General features: G+C 40.8%; 1 protein-coding gene across 1 annotated transcript in view; it reads left to right on the top strand.

The window, feature by feature from the left end:
• The window catches only part of RASA3 (RAS p21 protein activator 3), a 127,489-nt gene extending 110,626 nt beyond the window's left edge, over positions 1–16,863 (top strand). Inside the window, exons 17-24 of the mRNA XM_061997197.1 lie at positions 918–995; positions 1,552–1,625; positions 5,794–5,900; positions 6,834–6,916; positions 10,653–10,864; positions 11,861–11,964; positions 13,704–13,887; positions 15,040–16,863. Coding sequence (XP_061853181.1) covers positions 918–995; positions 1,552–1,625; positions 5,794–5,900; positions 6,834–6,916; positions 10,653–10,864; positions 11,861–11,964; positions 13,704–13,887; positions 15,040–15,115 — 918 coding nt within the window. The 3' untranslated portion in view covers positions 15,116–16,863. The remainder of the gene's footprint in view (positions 1–917; positions 996–1,551; positions 1,626–5,793; positions 5,901–6,833; positions 6,917–10,652; positions 10,865–11,860; positions 11,965–13,703; positions 13,888–15,039) is intronic.
• Positions 16,864–17,269: the final 406 nt, after the last annotated feature.

The raw sequence follows: 17,269 nt of genomic DNA, 5'->3' as shown, positions 1-17,269 counted from the left end.
TAATTTAGGAAAGTGATTTTTTTTTAATCTTTTATCACTCGTAATTAAGCCCTTAAAATGCTTGAGTTGCACTAGGCTTATGCAAAACTGGCTATGTTTGCTTTGATTATAAGCCTCTCATTATCATGGAAAAACTAAATCTGTCTTAATCTGAACTAGATGTTAGTAAAGCAGAATTGTGTGACCAACCTAGAAGTCTGTTCCAGGGCTTTTAATTCCTTCCTTTTGGAAGGAAGATAGTGATCAGGAAAACCCATGAAATTCTCTGTTTGCCTCTGGTGCATGTTAGCAGCTCTACAGGGCTTTAAAAATTGTTCCAACACTTTAAAGCTTAACTGAGAAGAATCGCTCATTAAGGGGAAGGACTGTGCTTTTCTTTTCATATCAGTTCAGTTTTATGCCAGTTAGCAGTGAGGTTAGATCTGGATACCATGCTCTGGATGTCTAATTGAAATAAAACTTCTGTACCTCTAGCACCACTACACTGTTACATCTAGTGATAAATTTGGAGTTTTTGATGATCTGGTTAGGATTCACATAGGGAGTTGTAGATGAATCTGTACCTCAATTAGGAATCCTTTGAGACAAAAGAATTCCTTCTCTCATACGTCTTGTCAGCTTCTTTTAGGACCAAGATTAAAAGCCCCTACACAAGTTTGAAGCTTTGGATGAAGGCATTAATAACTGTAGTAACTGAACACTTCAAATGCATTCTGCTACCTTTTTGAAATAAAAATATGATACTACTGAATGAATGCTGCAAAAACATGGAAGTAGCACTTTGCTTATTTTACCTCTGGCCAGGAAAAAAAACCCTTCTATCTGCAGTATCTTGCCTCGTGATCTCCTGCTGTTAACAATAATATTTTCTGTGTAAACTGAATTACAATATGCATGATTTTGGCTTTGTATTTCAGGCCAATTTCAAGGAATCCTATATGGCTACTTTTTATGACTATTTTAATGAGCAGAAATATGCAGATGCAGTAAAAAATGTAAGTAATGCATGTGAATGTTTTGAATATCCTGCTGTGCTGTTGAAGCTGATGCTTGGAATCCCAGAATGTAATGCAAATTGTTTGTAAACCAGGAAACGTGTGCTGGAAAAAGCAGACTCCTGATATCTGTAATATTCAAGAACCTTTTATCAAATTATGTGTATGTCAATTGTAGAACCTCTTTGGATTTACTTCTACTTAATAATTAAGTTGGATTAACAAGCTAGTGCTTAGAGCTTGAGGCATGTACGTGCTTCATAGGATGCTGCAGATCTGTGATTAAACTTGCTTAGTCCAAAAGGAACTGAAGATACATATAACAAAAGATAAGCACATAAAGTGTTGGTCATCTGCAGATTTTTCCCCTTAAAGAGCATTTCTGATATTTTTAGTTTACAACCCAAGGAGCCTCCAAGATTAATCAAGCTGCTGCCATTACCTTCTGTTTAACTGCTTTTACAATATTTTCTTTTAGCTCTGTACTGTGTGAATGATTTTAATTTGGATAGTGCAGTCCTGGAGTTTTTATCTCTGCTTTTTGTTCACCTTTTAGTTTCTAGATTTAATTTCATCTTCGGGAAGGAGAGATCACAAGAGCATAGAGCAACCAATATTGCTTAAAGAAGGGTAAGCATGCGTGTTCAACAAAACCTTTCACTTGTGTGCTTGCTACCCTTCTAAGGCAGCTCTCTCTTTTTCTGCCATCCCTATTCCATCCATGTGTTCAGAGAATATAGGAAGATTCTTGTGTTGCTGTTTCTACCCTCTGTGGCTGCTATAGCTGATTTTAACATCTTTTCATTTGATTTAAACACCTTCATTTAAGTATGTTTTGAAATAAGTGGAGGAAAAAGAAGCCTGTAGAACTTAATTAGCACAGCTAAGGCAAAGTGAACTTAAATCATCATTGTGTTAAAATAAAGTTGATTTTTTTTTTTCCTGAACTCCAGTGAACAAATGTAAAATTCCACTGTGAAGGCAGATTCTGAATATCCTACTGAGGGCAAAGCCTGCAAATGGAATTTGCTTTTGCTGCCCTGTAAGATCCATATGCTAATCATTGTCGTGATTATTTGTAGGAAACTAGGTTTTCAGTGAAAACATGATTACACCTTCCAGTTAACCTTTGCAGTTCACTTCTCTGAGCATCTGTCCTTAAAGCAAGTTTGTCTATTTTAATTCTGTACATTTATCATTCTTTTGGTTTTGAAAAGAAATGTATCATTTGTAACATTTTCCCCTCTAACTCTAAAACATTATTTTTTTTCTGCCTCTGTCTTTCTTTTGCTCCTGTCTGATTTTTTTCTATCTTTTCTTGCTCGGCCTGTGGCTGCTGTTGTAAGGACTCTTAAACTAACAGTAAAGAAAGTTGATGGTAATAGTTCATGCAGGTAAGCTCGTAGGGGCAGTTGGTGCTTTGCTGTAGCTACCGGCTGACAGCATGTCCTTCCTTCGCAGCAATAGATTTGTCTGACTTAACTTTGGGGAGGAAGTACTCTGTTTAACATCCCTGAAATGCCTGTGTAAATCCAGCAGAGAACACTTTGTTATTTAGTTCTTGATGTTGACTGGCTCTTTTTTTGTTTGTTTTTTCCTTCCTTAAAACAAAATCCTGCTGTAAATAGACAATAAAGGACTTTTATCTGTAGGCAAAGGCTCCAAGAAGCACAGAGATTGGCTTAATGTTCAGTGTGTAGATCCAAATAAACTCACTGGAAGTGATCATACATTTTCTAGGCACTTCTTAAGTAGCATTCACATAAATTGTTTTCAAGGTTAAGGAGTGGCCTTCAACTTTCTATTTTTCCTGAAATTTTGCATTATTACCATATTCTGTCATGGGAAGTGGGTGGGAATTTTCACAGCCTTTGATTTGTTTCTCTTCCAAACTAGTTGGCTAGCTAGTGGGGTTTCTGTTTGCCTTTGCAATGTTTTTGTTTGCTTTTTGTTGCATCTAATAAGACTATCTGAAGGGCAAGCTATATCGTGTGTACTTCTGAGTGAATGTACAGTACTGAAGATTAGTCACTGGCTCTTGGGTTTGCTGGCATTGGTCATGCCATCGCTGCTTAGCAACTGTCTGCCTGGTCCTTTCCAAAAAGGAAGATACTTAAAAGGACAACTAGTCCTGCTGTTCTTGTAGGTGAGAGGGGCAATGGGGAAGTGTGCAGCTGGAGTGCTGGAAAAGGACTTGGGAGTGTTAATCAACACCTGGCTGAACATGAGCCAGCAATATGCCCAGGTGGCCAAGAAGGCCGATGGCATCCTGACTTGTATCAGCAATAGTGTGGCCAGCAGGACCAAGGAAGTGATTGTCCCCCTATACTCAGTGTTAATGAGGCCACATCTTGAGTACTGTGTTCAGTTCTGAGCCCTTTGCTACAAGGACATTGAGGTGCTGGAGCATGTCCAGAGATGGGCAAGAAAGCTGGTGAAGAGTCTGGAGAACAAGTCTGATGAGAAGTAGCTGAGAGAGCTGGAGGTGTTTAGTCTGGAGAAGAGGAGGCTGAGGGAAGACATGATCACTCTCTACAACTACCTGAAAGGAGTTTGTAGCGAGGTGAGGGTCAGTCTCTGCTCCCCGGTAATGAATGACAGGACAAGAGGAAATGGGCTCAAGTTGTACCAGCAGAGATTTAGATTGGAGATTTGTTAGAACTTCTTCACTGAGAGGGTTGTTATACACTGGCACAGGCTGCCCAGGGAGGTGATGGAGTCACCAACCCTGGGGATACTTAAAAGACACATAGATGAGGTACTGAGGGACATGGTTTAGTGATGGACTTGGCAGGGTGAGTTTAGTGGTTGCACTTGGTGATCTTAGAGGTCTTTTCCAACCAAAATGATTCCATGATTCTATGCTGATGCTTCCAAGCAAGGCTAAGGCAGATCCAGACCTAAGTCTACTATAAACATGAGAAGAAATAGTATCTCTCACTACCCAGCAGTGAAATGACTTTCATTTGAGATATTTTTTCCCTTTGTGCTTCTGATTGTTTACTCCAAATTCTCTCACATTATCCAAAAGTTACAAACAAATAAATGCTTGAAATTGATCTCATAACTTCTGTGGCTTTGAATGCTTGTTACCTGTCTGTGGGAAACAAAGCCACTTTCTTCCCTTGACTATGCCAGCTATGAAGAAATCAGTTAGAAATGTGCTCATAGCTCTGCAGTATAGTGTCTGTATTTTTCAAAGAGGGATGCTCTGGTGGAGTTTGCAGTTTTAAGTCGCCTTTTAACTGTTAACATGAGAAGGAAGACAAATTTAAAGAGGATATTGTCCAGCCCAAAGATATCTGCTCTTCCCTTGAAATTTGCTCTAACCTTGAAAAGTGAAGACTACTACCAGCGGGCCTGGTGATGGCTGAGTCGTATGGTTTTATTAAATATTTCTCAAGCTGTCCAAGAATAAGAACCAAGACAGTAGCTGTCTGATGATTTTAAGAATGAAAGATGTGTAACTAAGGAACAGGTTTTAAAAAAAGACCCTGTTGCATATAGTCCTTGTGAGCTTTTGCCCAAGCAACAAGGAATGGGCAGCAGGCAGCAGCCCAACTGGCCGCAACACAGGAACTTTGGTTTCTGTTTGAGCTTTAAGCACACCTGTGGTTTGCTTGGAAGCAATGTAGTTCTTTCTGACCAAAGATACCAGAAACAAGAACCAATAATAGCTGTTCTAAGCATTTTGGCTCTACTGCTGAAAATCTTCAACCAAATCATTCCCTATTCTCCCTGTGTGCTCTTTGTGCTGTATAATGCCTTCCTACTTGATAAAAACTACTCTGTAGTAGTTTTTACTCACTTTGTTGTACAATTTTGTATTTGGCACAGTAGTTAATGTCATGTGTAGAGTAGCTGATATCAACTCTCTGCTGCATATGCATACACATTGTTTTTCCACCAAAAGTGATGCTGAGCAGTATGAAGTCACTAGGCTTTCCAAAGTCACCTTGAAGCTTTTGGATTGATTTAGTGGTTAGGAAGGTGGTGTGGATGCACCACAGATTCTTGCAAGCTAATTCAAGTTTGAAATTAGTTAAGACTGAGAACTAAATGAATGTTCCCTCCTCTGACCAAAAAAACCCCATGAGATGGGGGTTTCTAGCTTTCAACCATCAGATTGCTTTGTATGTTATTGAAAACACATTTCCAGCTGCAGCATCAAGTATGCAACTGCAAATGGACCTCTGGAACTTCCTGATTTTGTTTCTAGAGCTTGAGAGTGACTAAAGCACGTCAGAATACAGTCCCTGTGCTCCAGAGGCCTTACACGTGCCTTTTATTAAACATATTCTAAACCTTTTGAGCTTTCTCATATCTTTAAAAAAAAATTAAAAGCTTGTAGAGTTAACAGGTCAAGCTTAGCAGAGCAGTACTAACCACATTCTGCCCTTTATCTGCTGTTATAGGAAACTGTTTATCTGGACTCATAACTGAGGAAAAGGCACAAACTGCAGTTCAGCTAACTAACTAGAGTCCCTGTGTAGACTACAAGTTAAGCTACGTATCTTGCCACTTACCCAGGTCTGAAAAAGAACAGGCTTAACTAACAGATGCACTAAACCTATCCAAATGTGATTTTCCTTTCCTTGTTGAGACAAGGCCTCAATAATTAGAAAACCGAGTGACCCTTCCTAAAGCTTTGCAAGTGCCATCATGTATGTGTGTGTGTGTATATATATATATATGTATAAATCTATATTCATAAATACATATCTTATAGGTATGCATATATTTAGATATATATATATAATATCTGGTATATTATAACAACTTTTGACCTGTTTACTAGGTTCATGATCAAGAGAGCACAGGGAAGAAAACGTTTTGGTATGAAAAACTTCAAGAAGAGATGGTTTCGCCTGACAAACCATGAGTTCACCTATCAGAAAAGCAAAGGTAACAAAGGTTTGACAGGGTTTTTTTTGATACATTAAAGTGAAAATTACAATAAAGAATGTGTAAGAACAGAAGACTGCGATCTAGATCTCTAACTATAGATGGCACAGTGGAAGCAAATGTATCAGCCTGTATATTCTTGCCCATTTTAGTGTGTCTATACTGACTGTTAGAGAAGCTTCTTGGATAGCACAGTACCCTGTGCATCAGCAGAATATTTGATAATATTTGTCTAATATCAGCTATCAACATAATCTGTAGGTTTCACAGTTACCTAATAGATTGTTCAAGGAAACAAAACTCAGGATGCAAATACCTTATGCTGGGTTTTGGGTTTGTATAGGACAGTCTCAGCACAACTTTTGTTGGCATTGGCACAACTGGCTGCAGTAGGCAGGGATTTGTCTGTGAGCTTTAAACTTGCAATAATGTGTTCACCTGATGTTGCTTAATGTCAAGGATTTTGCTTTTTGTAAATTGTTCCTGTCTGTTCAATAGTACAAAACAAGTACTACTTCCTTCCATTGTATAAATACAGAGGGAGTGAGAAAGATAAGGAAACATGTTCAGATCATGCCAGTCATCATTTCACACTCAACTTTGAGGTCTCACATCACCACCGTCAACCTAGTTCAGTTGAGCTGACAGGAATGATTTCTTTCAGTGTCACCTTCTCAGGAAATACACTGTGTCCTGCTGCAGTCAGACAGTTTCCATGAGGCTTGCTACCATAAGGTAGTGTGGCTGAAAGCTGAAACGTACTTAAGGTAGTACTTAAGCACCATGCTAGTAAATCCTTGCTGAGCAAAAAGATTTTTTTATGATCTTGTGCAAAATTATCTTCAAAGCAACTGAATGAGCCCTTACAATAAGGGCACAGGGAGAAGTTGAGTTGTGAATGAGTTGCTCAGTAGCTATCTGTGTGTTCTGCAGGCGATCACCCTCTGTGTAGCATTCCAATTGAAAACATTCTGGCAGTGGAAAGACTGGAGGAGGAATCTTTTAAAATGAAAAACGTAAGTAGGCCGCCTTCATTAATGTGCTTGTTAGGCTCGTCTGGATCCACCAGCCTAATCGCCTTTTTCCCTTTTGTAACCTGGATTGGGTTTCTATTGAAAGATGTACAACCACAGCTGCTTGTTCTGTATATAGTAGCAGGAGTTTCCAAAAGTACAGCCCATTCAGATTCTTAACAGCCCAGTCAGCAGTCTTTAGATTTCGTGATCTGCAGCACACTCAGTACTGATCACTGCTGATCAGCTGTCTGGGCTCCGTAATGTCAGACACAGGTAAGATGATCGAGCCCCTGCCCTTTCTGTCAGACCTCTCTGTTGGGAGGGAACTGGCTGCTTATAATTGTGAAGGATCCCATCCTCTTTCTTAGCTACCAGGGTTTCTTTATTGGTTAATGAAAGTGCATATATATATTTGGGGTAGGTCTTGTGCCAAAACAACATCTGTGCTGTGCTAGTATGGTTTAGCATTTTGATTGCACCGTTAGGGAGTAAAATACAGCTGTATTCCTCATCCATGGAACTCTACTGCCAACCTCTGTATGCAAGACAGAGCATCCACTGTGTAAGAACAGTTCTTGGACATGACCAGTTTAGGTGACGTTGGGCAACTCTTTTGTACTCTTCTTCCTAGAAAGCTGAGTACAGTCCTTAAAATGGTTTCTTTTTAAATAAACAAAAAAACAGTTCCACATTTCCCAGTTTTAAATGTGCATCAGCTATAGACTTCTTTATACACATAAATGGTTGTGATTTAGCTTTTCTGCCTTCAGGTCTTTCCTGTCATCTATGCTGCTTGTGGATACCATTCAGGGCTGTGCTCAAACCTGCCCTAGGGAATAGGTTACACAAACAGTATGTTGTTCAAGTGAAATACAAGTCTTTTCCCTGTTTCAGGTATTGTTTTGGTAGCTTGTCTCTCTTTAAAGAAAAAAAAAAGATGGAATAAGGTTCACTTCATTTCCTTCTAGAACACATATTCATTGTACTGTAGCTGGCTCTGGTGTTTATAACTCATGTTAATTACATGGGCAAAAGCAACCAAGCTGCAGAACAATTCTCAAGCTATCACAAGGCAGCTGTAACATGATGAACTGTTGCCAACTGTACTCTGCAAAATAACTGGATTGAACTAAAAGTAGCCAAACAGTTGATATAAAAAACTAACTGTGTGTGAAGAGGAGCTGAGGTATAATTCTGATCAGCTGTTCAGTGGTAGCAGCCTTTAACTTATACTAAGTCTACTGAGCTAGAATGTATCCAAAGTATCCATTTACTCCTTCCTTGGAGATCTTCGAGAGCCACCTGGACACGTTCCTATGTGACCTGATCTAGGTGAACCTGCTTCTGCAGGGGGGTTGGACTAGATGATCTCTAAAGGTCCCTTCCAACCCCTACCATTCTATGATTCTATGATTTATTCTAGGAAAAATATTGCTTTATTGTTAACATCAGAAACTCTGTGCTATTTTGGTCCTTTACCTAGGAAATTAAGGTGACTGGACCCGTTCTGGAAAGTAAGGTTCAGAGTCTTTCCATAAGCAGTAGAAAATACCACTGTCACCTTCCCATGCTAATGTATTCCCATTTATCTTGCCATACATAAATAGAATACTTCAGCAAGAACAGAATTCTCACAACACCACAGCAGATGTATTTGCTATGGATGTTCCATCATGAGTGCTAAGTGTGATTAAAGATGCACATTTCTATAAATACTCTCTATGTATCTGTGTTCTGAATTGCACCAAATGTGTATTCCTCACTCCTGATAAATCTGCCTGTCTGGCAGTAAGGCCAGTAGCCTTCATCTTCCTTAAGCGTAGTTTGCAGGGTGTGGGGGTGGTTTTAAGTACTGTTCAGGTCTTCTATGTTGTTTGAGAAGCAACTGGTGGTTTTGGTAGCGTAAAGGTCTCACAACCACTTGAAATTCTTGGCTTAGCTCTGTACTTCTCAGTAACAGTTGCCATATGCTAGTTCACTTAGGTTGGTATCCCCTTACACAAAGTCCTACTCCCTAACTCTGTTCCTTTGTTGTAATGCAGAAGGCTCCATTTATCCCAGCAGGACATTAACATTCTTTTCCCTGTAGTTCTGTGTTAATTGGTGCCCAGGCTGCACACTCCTGTCTTCCTCGTTCCTTCCTTCCCTATTCCCCAGACTCAAATTGCCAGTTGTCCCCTGAAGAATTTTATTAAAAGGGCTGTCTCTTTGTTGTGTATTTTGACAGGACTGGACTGATCACACTAGCAGCTCCTACACTGCTGTTCTGTGTTGTGCCTTTCTAATTACTGTCTGACATCTGTAAGGGCACTAAACCCAGGAAAGTGACTATTGCAGCTTTATGTTAAAAGAGACATTGTAATTAAACCTGTTTGCTCACAAATTACCAAGTATCTTTTCAAGCTGCTTTGAAGGATAGGCACATAAAATTGTCACAAGGGAAGAAGAGATTGTGCCTGATGCCAGTCTGCAAGACTGTCCTGACCAGCAAGGTGCAAAATTCAGGGCTATGTTTCAGGTCTTTGTAATAGACAAAAGTGAATCTTGCTTTTGGTGGGTTTTTTTTTTTTGGTATGATTGAGTTTTGGGCTGTGGGTTTGTGTCCCTCTGTGTTTCTTTTTTAAAGGTAGCACAGAGAAACCAGCTGTTTGGGAAATAATTTTCCACATGTTGTGGAGTCTCCTTCCTTGGAGGTCTTCAAGACCCACCTGGACATGTTCCTATGAGATTCGATCTAGGTGAACCTGCTTCTGCAGGGGAGTTGGACTAGATGATCTCTGAAGGTCCCTTCCAGCCCCTACCATTCTATGATACGGGCTGTGTAGTGTCTAATGGTTTGAATAATCAAATGAAGAAGTGGAGAGGGGAAAGATACTTTAGGAATACCTGAGAGAGAAAAGAAAATCCATTAAAATTAAGTATTTGCAGAAGCTAGAGGAAGTGAAGATGATTGACCTTTGCCTTCCCAAAATTTGCAGTTAAGATCACTAAATCGAGCTTAGTTACCTTCAGTATATATATGATCAGTATAATCAAGCAATAAGGCTGTGCATCAGCAACTTGCTTCTTCAAGAGAAGAGAGTAAATGTGATTATGCCATTTCAGGTTGCAAACTGTTTTGAACACGCAAGAAAGCTCTAATTTAGATTTTCAGTACCCAAGCCATAATGCAGAATGAATGTGCAATTACTCGAACCACTCGATGGCAATTAAAGAGAAACTGTATTGCTGTGATTTGCTAACAGCAGCTATAGTTGGGTGCAGAAGCTTGGAAGTTACTAAAAGAAAAGAAACGTGCTGAAATAGGTGTTAAAAAAGTGGAGACATGGCAGTATTAAAGCAAAGCTGTCACTAGGGCTGAATCCAAACTCGTTTTTCGCTTTTCTGCTTGCTGCTGACTAGTGTTTCCTTTCAGCGCTGCCACTGGGTCCCTCTGTCAGCCTTCCAAAACTTGGAGCTGCAGCATTACTAAAATTGCATCCCCGAGGCTGACAACTCGCAAGTTGATATTAGCTGTTTGTAAATCATCTCCTAGAGGAACAGTATCTTACTCCCTGTACCAGGTGAAAGGTCATGTTGTTTTAAGGGCACATTTGCTGCTTGGTTTTGTGTTGAAATGTGTTTATTGGTACTTTATTTTAGAATGGTGTGTTTTTTCTTTAATGAATCATCAGTTGGAGCCTGGTCTTAAGTTCATTCTAGTGGTTTATTCTGTGTCTCATTTCCTTGTTTGCAGATGTTCCAGGTGATCCAGCCCGAAAGAAGAGTCTTGTATATCCAAGCAAATAATTGTGTGGAGGCCAAGGACTGGATTGATATCCTCACCAAAGTGAGCCAATGCAACAAGAAGCGCCTCACAGTCTACCATCCCTCTGCCTATCTTAATGGCCACTGGCTTTGCTGTAAAGCTACTGCAGATAATACTCCTGGCTGCACACCCTGCACAGGGTAAGGATCAGTAACATACCCCACAGTCTTAGGGATTGCCAGGGTGTCTGGCAATGTGTGTCTCTGCAGTATGGCTTGTCGGTATGCTGTTACCAAGAGGATCTGCCAGCTGCTGGACATGACCAGGACATGGGGTAAAGGACATGAGCTGGAACACACAAAGTTCCCCGTAAACAGAAGGAAAAACAACTTTACTGTGAGGGTGAGGGAGCCCTGGCACAGGCTGCCCAGGGAGGGTTTTCAAAACCCTCCTGGACACATTCCTGTGTGACCTGATTGAGGCGAACCTGCTTGAGCAGGGAGTTGGACTGGATGATCTTTAGAGGTCCCTTCCAACCCCTGTGATTCTATGTTTTCAAAGGCTATCTTTATTGTTACTTCTGATTCTGTGAGTATCTTAGTCAAACGTTGAGGATTTTAGAGTTCGAGACATTGATAGGAATTGGCTGTGGGATAAGACATTTTGGTTCTGAGCATTTAGTAAAAATGTCAGAAATCCCTTCTGCATCCTGTTTGTAAATTCCTGAAACAATCATCTGCATCTAAATTTAATTCTAAACTGATCATTTTTTTCTAAGGAGACCACTTCTGTTCTCTTGCATGAAGAGGTACTGTCTGGATTGTAGGAAACAATTTTCATCTAAAACAACAGAAGCAGCAAGTCTGCAGTGGTAGTTAATCTCAGAACATAAGACCTTGACGTTTGGGAATTTGGTGCTTTGGCTCCTCCATCTGGTTATAGCAAACTAATTCACCAAAATGTCTGCATGCTGATAGTCTCAAGTCAGAGTGAAAGCATGCTGTATAAATCTAGACATGAAGAAGTTAAAACTTGTCTACATTTTCTTTTAGGAAAAATAGGAAGTTTTGAGCTCTGTTACATACAATCTGTTTGCTTTCATGAGTACTCAGTTTTCCTTTTGTCTTCGTTAAGTGCTTTTTGTGCCACAATATGCTGTTTAGCATTGAAATTCTTCTCTTCCTGACGCCTTACAGAGGCCTGCCAGCAAATATACAACTGGATATAGATGGAGATAGAGAAACCGAGCGCATCTACTCTCTCTTCAACTTGTATATGCCAAAATTGGAGAAAATGCAAGGTGAGGATGAAAGATTGTTGCAACTCCAACACACTTACCGAGGCAAAAATACCTGTGAAAAATTAGACCAGCCTTGTGATCGCATTCTAGAACACAGTGTCCATTGTTTAGCTTGTTTCCCCTCCTGCTGTCTTGAGACAGTTGTGTGAATTATTTTTGGTGCAGTGTCCCATCCCATATATCTGTACAAAGTGCTTTGCATAATAAAGAGTTGGTTGATATACGACCTTAACCACAGCATCCTAAAATAGCGTGGGCACAGAGCATTGCTTGGCTGCTATGAATTGGCAAATCAGAGTGTGCACCAACTCAGAACTTTATTGGTCCTGAAAAGAAGAACCAGCAAAGTTGAGGTTTAGGTGGAACGTGGTTTTGTGTTACCAGAAGTCACGTGCATGTTCCCCGATTCACATCCCAAGAACAAGCTGGACACAAACGGTTGCGTCAGGAGGGCTCTTTTGGAATTGTCAGCAAAAGGTGACCTATGGATGTCTGTGAAATGATGAAAAGTGAAATTTGGGCTGGGAAACCCTAAGGAGCTATGGGGAGCAGAGATGTGACATGAAGGATAAAAGAAAGAAGAGGCAGCAGAGGAAGTTAGTACTGGTAGGTATGCCAAGAAAAGTATCCGGTGTAGATGGTGCCAGACTTGAAATCCCAGTTTAGCACAGGGAGTGGTAGGGAAACCTTCACTGTGGCACTGATCTTTAAATAGGACTTTATTTTATAATATGAGATAAGCCAGTGGTGTCAAACACACAGATTGGAAAGCACTCTAATCCGTTCCTGGCTGCCATGCAACTGCAAACTTAAGATCCCCACCACTTCCGAGCTGTCTGAACCAGTGCCCAGCTTTCCCCTGTTCCGAATCCTCACTGCCAGAGCCAGCATCGAGTTTCAGCGTTGGGGAAAAGGACGCAGGTCTGGCACAGGCAGTACAGCAAGGGGAAGGGAACAGATTAAGACAGCAGTATAGCTAGAAAGCTAGGGGAAAATGGAGATGAAGTATTCTCTCTGCCTCTCTGATACTCTCATCTCCAGTGCAGAAGTAGATCACAGGAGGAGCGTATTGCAAATGTTCATACGTAATCAGTGTCCTGACCTCTTAGCCAGGAAAGCTCCCTGGTAAAATGACTTGCCCCTTCTTAGGATATGTCCTTGAGCAGGCAGCCAGGCAGAAGCCATGACACATTCTGGTTATGCTTATTGTATGAACCTTTCAGGGCTAATGTGGGAAAACACCTGACATAACTATTTCAACCTGTAACTGTTTTGAATTCAGATGTGATGTGCTATATTTGCTGTTTAGCTTCTGCTTTGAGATGGAACCTGTTCTTCTGACAAGTGAATACTTTGTGCAGGCCAACCCCATGGCACAACTGGCAGAGTTAGGCCTGTGACAGAGTTGCCCAAGTGTGTCCATGAGATACTGGCAGTGGTAATCGAGATGAAAGCACTGCCTGTGCAGCAAAGGACAGCTTTGCCCCAGGCTGGGAGCAGCTGCCAGGCTTGCTGCCCTTTCCTTATGAGACAAGTTGGAGGGAATGGACACGGGGCAGCCTTTGTGCCTAGTAACAGCCCGGCAAAAGGACAGGGTACTGCTCCTTCTGCTGCTGCTGTCAGACATGAATGTGTGGTGTTCATACAGAAGCAAATCAAGGAGCTCTGTGGACTCAAGACTGGGTGTTTTCAGTCTACTTATTTGATACCTGTTCTCATACATCCATCTTTTTCCCCAGAGGCCTGTGGCAGCAAATCTGTGTATGATGGACCTGAAGAGGAAGAATATTCTACATTCATCATTGATGACCCTAAGGAGACGTATAAAACACTAAAGCTGATTATTGAAGGTGTTGGAACTTTAGAGCAGGAGCACGCTCAATATAAGAGGGATAAATTTAAGAAGACAAAATATGGAAGTCAGTAAGTATAATGAGTTGTCCAAACAGGAGAACATTCCTGGGAAGTGGTGTTTCCCTTGCTTAACTTCTGGCATTCACCATATTCATGTTCAAAAAAGATCCTGCAAATACATACAAAGTAGGATTATGACTTAGGATTGATATCACAATACTTTAAGGGACTGCAAGGAATTTTTAAATGCTTATTTTTTAATGCAACTTCATTCATAAAAGTAAGTGTGGGGTTTGTTGTTTTTTTAAAAAGTTTTGAACCTATGCTTGTGGAAAGAGCAGTAAATACTAGCAGTAAATACTAGTGTTGGTTTAAAAATGGGAAGAGTGGCTGATGAAGCCACATGACTGTATTTTGTGTACATATAATTAAAAGAGTATTCTGTGCATGACTGACAAAAAAAGGGGATTGATTCAATCAGTTCTAGTTCAAGTAAGGTACAGTATTATCATGGCAATTCCAACTTTGAAAATCAGACTAAGGGAAAAGATTTTGTCTATTTGTTTTCCATGCTGGCATCCTAGGGTGTGTTAGAAGGACTGTGGGCAGTAGGTCGAGAGAAGTTCTCCCCCACCTCTACTCTGCCCTTTGAGACTGCATCTGGAATACTGTGTCCAGTTCTGGGCCCCTCAGTTCAAGAAGGACAGGGAGCTGCTGGAGGGAGTTCAGCACAGGGCCACAAAGATGATGGAGTGGAACATCTGCCTTATGATGAAAGGCTGAGGGAGCTGGGGCTCTTTAGCTTGAAGGAGACTGAGGGATGATCTCATTAATGTTTACAAATACATAAAGGGCAAGTGTCAGGAGGATGGAGCCAGGCTGTTCTCAGTGATGTCCAACGATAGGACAAGGGGCAATGGGTACAAGCTGGAACAGAAGAGGTTCCAAAGAAACACAAGGTAAAATTTCATCACTGTGAGGGTGATGGAGCACTGGAACAGGCTGCCCAGATGGGTTGTGGAGTCTCCTTCTTTGGGAACGTTCAAAACCCACTTGGATGAGTTCCTGTGTGACCTACTCTAGGTGGTCCTGCTCTGGCAGGAGGGATTGGACTAGATGATCTTTCAAGGTCCCTTCCAACCCTTAAGATTCGGTGATTCTGTGATTTTTGATGTCCTGACAGAAAATTCTATGTATAGTACCTTTTCCTTTTTCTTTCAGAGAACATCCCATTGGTGACAAGAGCTTCCAGACGTACATCAGGCAGCAGTCAGAGATCTCGGCACATTCCATATGAAGTGCAAAAGGAATCACAGGACAGAGCTGAAGGGTCGATCGGTGAAGCTAAATAGCAAAACAAAAGGGAAGCCACACATGTAGCAAAATGTATGGATAAATGTCAAGCTTACAAACTTTGAGACTTGCTAAAACGTATTCTCTTTTCAAGAAACTGTTACAATAGTTGCTATGCACTTTATTCATCTGGTTATTGACAGATGATGAAACTCTGCCTCCTAGGCAGTTGTTGTCATGTGTATTTTAAAATTTGCTTTGGTTTCTTGGAATCTAGTGATCAGTTCAATGATCAAGGCGTGTGGACTTCATCTTGACAACTCCCATGCAATTCCTTATGTTTCAGAAACCAAGCACGCTGCTAATAGGCAGCATTTTCTAGAACGGTTGTTTGTTACTGTTTTTTTGTTCCCTATTAATGTATATTGTGCCACACCCTTGCGTGCTCTCTTAGGAAAAGCTTAGTAACACTTCACTTTTAACGCCTGCATTTAGAAAAGCAGCAGAGAAAAAAACCTCTGGTGTAATCTCTTGCGTTGTAGCTTGTATTCTGAGCAGGCCAAGGACCTGGCCTTTTGTTTTCACAGCAGCATAATTTTTTGCTAAATGTGCACAGTTTTTAATAGGAATTCAGATCTGAATGGTACTCTTGATATTTTTGAGATACAAAGTCATTTCTCCAGACACATTCATCAGACTTTGGCTTTGAAGAAGCAAGCTCAGCGTTATAATAACACTGACTCTCATAAAACACAAGTAGGAAAGAAATGAACTTTTGTCAAAGCTACACGTCTCTCGTGCAGTCCAGTGAATGGAACTCTTTGGAAGCCTGCCAACTGAAAGGCAAGGTAAGCTCATTGTGATGACCTTTTACCAGCACAGCGAGAAGGACAAATAGACAAGTCTGGCAGCTGAGACGCCGATTCCCAGGCACAAAGGCGGTCAAGATGGGTTTTTGTTTTTGAAAGGATGTTTAAGCACTGGAGTGCATGCTATCCTGTTGTCACTTGCTTTTCTGGAAAATAGGTTTCTACTTTTCAAAAATGTTTTTAAATACTTTTGTAAAAAGAAACTTGTTAAAGGATATTTGCTATATTAACACGCATAATGGTAACTTGTTGATATCCTGTGAGTGTAGCGGAAACGGAATGAGCTGCGTATCTCACTAATACCAACAAAAGTCATTAAGGAGAGGAATAAAGATCTGCTAAATATAAATATTTATATATGCTGTTGAGTTGTACCCTGTGACTTTCCTCTGTATAAGGGTCTGATTTACAAACATCTAGCTTTGATGGCACAGAAGCCCGCGTGATGGACTTCAGGCTTCTGTGGGGTAGAAGCTAGGGTTGGTTTTAAGCTGGATTGGAACAGAAAGCATTGAACTCTCGGTTTAATGTGAAGATAGCTGTACTTTTCTTAAAGTGTTACAGAGTAATTCTTAACTGTGTCCTCATTGCATCTGACATGATTTAAGATGGCCGAAGTACTTTGAATGCCTGTTTGTTCGTGATGCTCTTAGGAATGAAGTTTTCTTTTTGTTTCGAGTATATAGTAGACCACCTCCTAGTAGATGATAAATGCTCTTCTATTGATCTTCACCCAGCAGACTGGGGAAAGGGAAGTAATGAAGCATTGCTGAGATGCATTTTGGACTCCAAGCTTTTAGCTGCCATGAACTGCAATTTTTAACATGTATTTGTAACTTAATATTGTTTATAAAATACTAATGACCTGTAATGTGTGTTCTACTTGCCAATTAAAAGAAATGTTCTATTTCTGAAAACTCTGTGCACACTTGGAGTCTGTTTAGATTCAAAGTGGCCACCGGGGTGCCTGTTGGCACAGCATTCGCTGTTCAGAGTTGGACCATGGATGGAGATCCTTGTGAGGGTAAATCAATCTCTCTTGGGAACACCAAGTCCCATCCTCACTCCTCCTCCCATCCCTACCACTTTTCTTGGCTTAGCAATGCACTTGTGGGACCCTGCAGTGAGCCAGATTGGGCACCTGAGCTAGCCATAAACTATTCAGCAAAGAAAGCAGTCATAGCTCAGTTGCTGCTGCAAGGAAGGGGCGAGAGCATATTGAAAGGACAGGAGGGAAGAGTTGAGACCACAGCACTCCTCATGCGTGTTGGCTCACTGACCTATGGAAC

Source organism: Colius striatus, chromosome 1, assembly GCF_028858725.1.
Source record: "Colius striatus isolate bColStr4 chromosome 1, bColStr4.1.hap1, whole genome shotgun sequence".
NCBI lineage: Eukaryota > Metazoa > Chordata > Aves > Coliiformes > Coliidae > Colius > Colius striatus.
This window is presented reverse-complemented; position numbering and strand designations above follow the sequence as displayed.